Here is an 8465-nt window from a genome sequence, read left to right on the forward strand (position 1 = left end):
TGAGTTTCTTAGAATGTGTGCGAGGGAAAAAAAAAAGAAAAGTAATTTAAAGTTATTTTATTCTCCTTTACAATTTCATACATCGTTTATTTCCTGGCTGCTGTGATTTACATTCATTTCATCTCTCTGTCCGTTTTATCATCTCGGCTTTTATCGCATATCTGAACAAGTGCGACATAAATAAAGTCGGTTCAGTGTTAGACAGAGTTTTTATGACGTTGTTTTCAAAGCGCTCACTCTCCCCACACCAAAGCCCTTAGAGCAGGGGTTCTCAAAGTTTTGATACCCGAGGGCCAAATTAGGAACCCAACATTGGACTGACAGCCGCCAAAGGAAAAAAAAAAACTTAATAACTATGTCGTCCCTAATTTGACAATTTTGGGGAAAAAGGTTTTTGGTCCCAAATTTGACTAATTTTTTTCAAAAAAAAGTTTGGTCCAAAATTTGACAAGAATTTGTCGTTCAAAATGTTACAATTTTTGGGGAAAAAGTTTTTGGTCCAAAATTTGACAAAAAAAATTATTTTTTTTAAGTTTGGCCCAAAATTTGACAAAAATGACATACTACTATGTCGTTCAAAATGTTACAATTTTTTGGGAAAAAGTTTTTGGTCCCAAATTTGACTAAATTTTTTTTTTTTTTAAGTTTGGCCCAAAATTTGACAAAAATGACATACTACTATGTCGTTCAAAATGTTAAAATTGTTGGGGAAAAAGTTTTTGGTCCAAAATTTGACAATAACGTCATACTATACTATGTCGTCCCTAATTTGACAATTTTTGGGGAAAAAAGTTTTTGGTCCCAAATTTGACAAATTTTAAAAAAAAAAAATTTGGTCCAAAATTTGACAAAAATTACATACTACTGTCGTCCAAAATGTGACAATTTTGAAAAAAAAAAACCCACCAAAATTGGACAAAAACGTCTATACTGTGTAAATACAGTTGTACAGTTTACACTTATTGGTCTGTATCCAGTAATGTCCAATAAAGCTTAGTAGCTCCTGGATTAAAACCATCAACTGTAATTCATTGCGGGGCCGCCAGAAATGTTTCCGCGGGCCGCCATTGGCCCCCGGGCCGCACTTTGAGAACCAATGCCTTAGAGAAAATCGCTGATTTAAACGTCACACAGTGGAGCTGATCATCCACTGCTGCCTCCTTCACTGTGTTCAAATGATTGAGTTTGAAATAATTTTGGCGTTTGAAATAATTTTGTTTGGATTGACCTCAGTGGCACAAAGTGACCACACGAGGCAGCAGAGGACCAGCAGCTCCTGCGTCCAACGTGAGCTAAAAAACGCTCATTTTCTCAATGGACTTTGGTGTGGGGAGTTTGTGAACTTTTATACACTTTGTTTATGCAGCTATAATTTAAATGCATCTCTTTATCTTTCAGTGTGTTATTTAACCATTTACGCTCATCGGGCTAAACCAACCGTGTGACCTGTTAAAAGTTCAGTTTACACGATGAGCGCTCGACTCATCGCTTCTATTTATGATAAAAACAAAAGCACAAATGCGAGAGTCTAGACTCTTTGTATGGATCCTGGAAGTGGTCGTTAAAGTTGTTGTTGTTGTTGTTGTTACATAAGCAGTAATTACTGGACTTTTCTCCCACACACACAAGCTTAAAAAACTACTGTTTTTACTGCACACTGATTAATGTGATCCAGTGTTTGACAACAGACATGATTTCACAGCTAATTAATGGAAGCTGTGTGTGTGTTCTTGTACATACTGAGGACCAGTGAGGGGTTTTTAACCAACAAAGTGAGGACATTTTGGCCGGTCCTCACTTTGTTTTCATCCAAATCACTTCCTTAGGTTGTAAGCATGCTATACTCTGTTTTTAACACAGGTCCTCAATTTGGTACAAAAACCCAGTTTTCCAGCCCCGGTGTTTCACACACTTTTTGTTCTGGGGCTCCACCTGCAGACATTTTATGGTACTGCACTCGGTAGTTCTTTATAGATGTCATTCATGAAGTAGATGTTTGTAATTGTGTTGATTTATAAAGTGGAAATGCTGGTCCTCACTTTGCCAGCATTTATACCTGGTCCTCAGTACACGGCAAGTACAAGAATGTGTGTGTGTCTCACTCTATCAAAGTACTTTTAGTGCTGGGCAGTAACGGCAGCTAACTGCGTTAACGACGCAGCTAACAGTCTTTTTACGGTCAGTTGTCATGGAAACGGGCCATGCGTTAACGTGCGTTAACGTGCTTCAGTTCCACTGTAGGCGCATGCTAACGGTGCTAAAAGGAGCTAACGTAGCTAACTGCCTGGACTCCGGTGTCGCGGCACGTAAATATAACGTCACTCGCGTCTTTTTCTGGTCAGTCGTCATGGAAACGCGTCATGCGTTAACGTGCATTAACATACGTTAGCCTAATGATCCAATCCGATTGAATTTGAGGCCCGTTGAGCCATAGTGGATTTGATTTGTGCAGAGAGAGGAGAGAGAGGGCAGGCTTTTCCACGCCGTCCTGTTGAGCCGCTAGCCCCGCCCCTTGCCCCCCCCCCCCCCCCCCCCCGCTCTTAAAGCTGCGGTAATGATTGCTCCCAGTGGGATCCCACTAAATACCTCTGCTGCCGTGTTGAGCTCCTGCTGCGCTGCCGCTTTATCACCATTGAATGTTGTGTTCTCTCTGCACTTCAGTCCACTGTGAGGGTTTGACTTATTGTGTTCACAGAGACGCCGTCTGTCAGAGCTGATTACACTAGAACGCTCTTCATTTGCTCTCGTTAAAGTCATCGTCCAGGCTTTTTTTTTTCCAAAGTGTGGTCGTGTGAGCGTCCTCTGCGCTAAGAACCGGCTACAGACCTGGAAAAAAACTGATTTAACCAAAACAATAATATCACCATACGACGGTGTACAATCTTTTCGTCATTTTCAAACTCCCAAAACGAGGCAAGAACCACAACTGTAACAGTAGTAGTAACAACAGTAGTAACGGCAGTAGTAACAGTAGTGACGCTGGTATCAGCGGCAGTAGCTGTAGTAACAACAGCAGTAACAGTAGTAACAGTAGCCATAACAGTAGTGGTAACTGTAGTAACATCAGTAGTAACAACACCAGTAATAGCAATAAAAGTAGCCGAAACAGTAGTCACAGCAGTAGTAACAGTGGTAACAGCAGTAACAGCAGCAGTAACAGTAGTAATGGCAGTAGTAATAGTAATAACAGTAGTGGTAACTGTAGTAACTGTAGTAACATCAGTAGTAGCAGCAGTAACGGTAGTAACAGGAGTAGTAACGGTAGTAACAGGAGTAGTAACGGTAGTAACATCAGTAGTAGCAGCAGTAACGGTAGTAACAGGAGTAGTAACTGTAGTAACAGCGGTAGTAACAGCAGAAGTAACAACAGTAGTAATTGTAGTAACAGCAGCAGTAATAGTAGTAACAGCAGTAGTAACAGCAGAAGTAACAACAGTAGTAATAGCTGTAGTAACGGCAGTAATAGTAGTAACAGTAGCCGTAACGGCAGCGGTAACAGTAGTAGTAACTGTAGTAACAGCAGTAATAAGTTTGTCTAATGCTAAAAATATAGCTGAACATATATTTAAATATAAGTGTATATTTTCTTGGCGTCTCTGCCTGCAGCCATGTTTTCACTAAGTCGTTCATGTTTTCACAGAGAGTAGAGTCGTTTATGTTTTCACAGTCGTTCATGTTTTCACTGAGTCGTTCATGTTTTCACAGTCGTTCATGTTTTCACTGAGTCGTTCATGTTTTCACAGAGAGTAGAGTCGTTCATGTTTTCACTGAGTTGTTCATGTTTTCACAGAGTCGTTCATGTTTTCACAGAGAGTAGAGTCGTTCATGTTTTCACAGTCGTTCATGTTTTCACAGAGAGTAGAGTCGTTCATGTTTTCACTGAGTTGTTCATGTTTTCACAGAGTCGTTCATGTTTTCACAGAGAGTAGAGTCGTTCATGTTTTCACAGTCGTTCATGTTTTCACAGAGAGTAGAGTCGTTCATGTTTTCACAGAGAGTAGAGTCGTTCATGTTTTCACTGAGTTGTTCATGTTTTCACAGAGTCGTTCATGTTTTCACAGAGTCGTTCATGTTTTCACAGAGTCGTCGTTCATGTTTTCACTGAGCTCAGACGATCGTTAGAACTCAAATGTTTTGCTCAGTTTTGAGCTCAGCTGACTCAGCGTTAACTGTGATTCTCTTCCAGGCTCCAGCACCCATGGCTTTTCCCATGACCACACCACAAGTGCCTGTGTATGGAATGGTGAGTGAGCGCCCTCTACAGCACTGTCACGTCCTCACTCTGTCCTGGAATGATTGCTCTTTTAATAACTCGTGTTTTTGCATCATTTCATTTACATTTTAATGAGAAAACAGTGGTTTGTATCACTGCAGAAAGCACATACACATACACATTCATTATGAAATAACAAGTTAAGACTGGAAAGACGCAGGCGCCCCCTTGTGGCTCCTCAGCAGAAATGTTTTGGAGCAGTGAATTTTAAACCCAAACAGATTGAGCGCTAACCCTTTTCTCCTCTGGACCGCCATACCCCCCCCTCCCCCCCGCTCCAGGTTCCTCCCCCGATGGGTCAGATGGGCGGAGTCCAAGTGATGGCTCCTCAGCCGATGATGTACAACCAGCCTGTTCTCAGACCCACCAACCCCTTCGCACCCATACCTGGAGCCCAGGTGATGAAAAAAAAATGGTTCCTGTGATTTTCTCTATGGGCTTTGGTGCGGGGAGAGTTAGCGCTTTGTTTACCAGTCGGAGAAGCAGCAAAGCTTTTACATTTAAAATGTCAAAATGACTCCAAACTAACGTCTTCTCTGTGTCTCTCTGTCTGTCCAGATGCAGTTCATGTAATCCAGTCAGAGGGGGGCAGCAGAGAGCCAAACGCGACAAAACAAAACGAAACAAAAGAGCAGAAGAAAAACACGCGAGGGGAAAATGAAAATCGGACGGACGGACGAAGGAGGAGGAGGAATCTGACGGAAGTTTATACGACTTCAGAGACGCAAGAAAACCAAAAAACATGAGATGATGAAGAGGATGAAGAGGATGAAGAGGAGTCCTGACTGTGTTTGTCTGAAACAACTTGAGTGAGAGTGAGAGTAAAAGTGTGTGTGTGTGTGTGTGTGTGTGTGTGTGTGTGCGCTTCTTTCTGTTCTCTTAAAGTGATGAGAGAGAGAGAGAAGAGGTGGAGGAGAAAGAGGAGAAGGAGGAAACTCTACCTCTTGCTTTTGTTTTAACCCAAAAAAAAAAAAGTCGGACTCTTTTGTTTATCGGTGAAAAGTCTCTGCTGCAGAATTAGCTTTATTTCATACTGGTGCTATTTTTGTTTCCTCTGCGTTAAAGAGGAGACAAGTGTGTGCGTGTGTGTGTGTGTTTGTGTGTGTGTGTGTGTGTTACCGTTGTTTCAGACAACACCGTCCTCTCCGTCCAATCCGGCGAGCGATTTAACGGCAAATCCTGTGGCGAACTTTTCCTCCTCTGTTTGGATTATCTCAGTATAACCCCTCCCCCCCCCCCCCCCTACAGAATCTTTGTCAACATCACGTTTTTTCTTCTCTTAAAGCCGCAGATACACACAGAGAAATGGGACGGATTTAGCGGTAAAAAACATGCTAGCTCGCTTACAGAGTTGCCCCCGAACTTTCGGTAAACCAAAAACATTTACGCTAGGGATCCTGTTTCAGAACGCAGTACAGCAAAACCGGTTGTAGCCGTTTAGCTAACCATTTAGCTAACGCCGTAGCTGCTAGCTTTAAGCTAGCTAGTGCTAAACTGTCAATAATTAGCCTTTTCTTCTTTTTTTTTTTAGCTGTTTTGGTTATATAAAAATAAAGAAAGATAAAAGTAAATTGCGTAGCAGTTTGTACTCTAACGAAACATTTTCTGACGTAAAATAAACGCATATTATTTTCATATTAAACGGCGAACGTGTGAAACACGGCTAACGCGCTGCGACAGCTACCTCCATTTTGGACTCGGTTCGCAATAAAAGGTTATTTTTTATGAAAACATTCTGCACAAATTAAACCTCGCCAACAGTTTTTTTTCTTTGGAGTTTAACTACGCCGTGACCGCGGCTTAGCTAGGCAGCATTTTAAACGCACTTTTGTCGCACTGAAAACGGATCGAAAAACAACGTTACTATCTCGACCTTCGAAAGCAGAGGTGGAATCGAGGACTTAACCACGCCCCCCCTTGTGTGACGTCCTGCAGGAAAAACACGAGCGTTGTGGTTGTAGCCGCCGTAGCACGACTACACGTTAGCTCCTCCCGCTAACCCAGCGCTGCTGCTAACTAATAGTAACCATGGCATAGCATGACTCGAGTCTAAAAATGGCCGACCCATGTGCGCTAAAAGAGAGAAACTAAATTGAGCGTCAAGGATTTGGAGAATCTGGACACCCATAATTTACTAGCATTAGCTTAGCTTAGTTAGCACCTCGATGACCTGTGTGTATCTGTTTGTTTGCTTTTTTGTCCTTTGTCGTCATTCGCTCGTCATGCCGGTTCCAAACATCGATCGTCTCTTTCGCGAAAGGTACGACAACTTCCTGTCGACAAATTACGTGCCAACGATTGACGATTGAGGGCGCTAGCGCCGCGCGACTCAAGTGTCAAACTCAACGTAGTCCAATTCACTTTAAAATCGCACTGAATCAACGTCGCGACTCCGTCGGCGCCAAAGCGAACATGAGATTTGACTGTTGGTGTTTTATGCATTTTATCGTGTGGGTTTTTTTTGTTTTTTTTTCATCCGAGGGCTAATTTCTTAGCGTCAAATTTGATTGCCGGCGAGTTTGACGTAGAATGTGCTTGTTTGTTTGTTTTTTTTCTTCTTCATCTCGTTTGGAAAAATCAAATTTTGTTGCAAAAATGCACAAACACGCAAATTTTTTAGCACTGAAGTGACGATCCTGCCGCAGTAAACCTGTTTTTACCGGGTTTTTTTTTTTCTGGTGTGAAAAAAGTCGGTCAGAGTGTGTTTTGAAGTTTGTAAAGAAAGTTTTCGGGGTTTTTTTTCTAATCTACGTTATTTTCAAACTTTTTTTTTCAAATTGTTCGTAACTTTCCCGTTCATCCGTGGTTTCCAGCATCACTGTGAGATCTCCAAAAGCTAGCTTCAGCTCTGTCGACTCCAGAATTCTTCGTTTTTAGTCGGTTTGTGTAGATATGTAAAAAAAAAAACGTTAAAAAAATCGTAAATAATAGCCCGTGTTCCTGTCTAGATTGTCTGCACTCGCTCATCACTGTGTGTTGGATAGATGTAGCTCTTCTTGTTGCGGTCTTGTGTTAGCTTAGCCTCTCGTCATCGTGTCCTCCTCGAATTCCCCGCCGTAGTTTCGTCCTCGCCGGTGTCTCGTTACTATTATCTCTCGGTGTCTCTTGTCTTTTTAGGTGGAACCTTTCGGATTCTCGGGCTTTGCGGGTTCGCTATGCTAGCTTCTCGCTTTTAGCGTCACTCCAGTGTCCGCTACGAAAGGTCGTCATTTTGGTTTTTTTTCGCCTCGATCATAACGTCGCGAAAAGTCAACGACGGTAATTGAGATTCGGAACATTGTCTTTCCCGATACATGCTAGCAGCTGGTAAGGGCCGCGCAATTAGCAACTGGGCTAGCTGTTGCTCGGGGATTTTAGTTGGAAACCCGCTGAACAAGGCTCGACTCGTTTGCTCACGCGCTTCTTGGACAAGAGAAAATTCCAGCCTCGGTTGCGGAAAACATTTTTGTTTATTTTTTTTTGTGTCCGATCATCGAACAAAATTTTTTTACCAACCATAAAAATTCTCAGAATTTGGCCGTCATTTTGTTGTTTAACCGTAAAAACCAACGTCAGCTCTACGTGAAGATCTGATATTTTCTAACGTTCTTAATCTTCCAACTCGAAGCTAATTCTACGTTGTTTTTTGCGTTATTTCCCTCTTCCCGGTTTTGTAACGTTGAACTTTTCTCTGCATGGAGTCGCGACCAGGATTTATTTGTCTTTGTGTCGCGAAGTGGATTCAAAATACTGAAAAAGATCGTAGACGAGGAGACGACCGTCTACGTTACTGGCTCATTTCTTCGGCGTCAGCGTAACTGCCAGTGATCGTAAGAGCTTTAATCGCGAAAGCTAAATTTCTTAATTCCTCTGGGGGGGGGGGGGGGGGGGTGTTTCCTGTCGACTTTAAAAAGCTGCTAGCGCCGCCTCTCTGCATCGTTGTAGCATGAATCCGAGCGGACGAGGAGACGAACTTTGATGTCACATAAACGCGTTTGTTTTGCGGAGATCGGATTCTTCTCCCGGCGCGAAAAACCGTCCCCGAGCGTTTGTTGGCGGTGAGAGCATGGTTGTGTCGTTTGTGGATGTTTGTTGTCGTTTTTTTTTGTTTTTTTTAACCAAAAATAGCATGAAATGACAGCGATGATGATGATGATGATGACGACGAATAGCGAAACTCCCTCGTTTTTTTTAGTTAGCGGCGAAAAACGCG

At 42.4% G+C, this 8465-nt stretch overlaps 1 protein-coding gene across 2 annotated transcripts in view; it reads left to right on the forward strand.

Moving 5' to 3' along the window:
• Window positions 1–8115, forward strand: part of LOC310940064 (phosphatidylinositol-binding clathrin assembly protein) — a 77714-nt gene extending 69599 nt beyond the window's left edge. For both annotated transcript variants that reach the window (XM_083904983.1, XM_083904984.1), the window contains 3 exons: window positions 4187–4243; window positions 4555–4671; window positions 4832–8115. In XM_083904983.1, the coding sequence (XP_083761109.1) occupies window positions 4187–4243; window positions 4555–4671; window positions 4832–4846 (189 nt within the window). In that variant the 3' untranslated portion in view covers window positions 4847–8115. The remainder of the gene's footprint in view (window positions 1–4186; window positions 4244–4554; window positions 4672–4831) is intronic.
• The last annotated feature ends 350 nt before the right edge of the window (window positions 8116–8465 follow it).

The sequence above is a fragment of the Microchirus variegatus genome (assembly GCF_963457635.1).
Source record: "Microchirus variegatus genome assembly, chromosome: 2".
Classification (NCBI taxonomy): Eukaryota; Metazoa; Chordata; class Actinopteri; order Pleuronectiformes; family Soleidae; genus Microchirus; species Microchirus variegatus.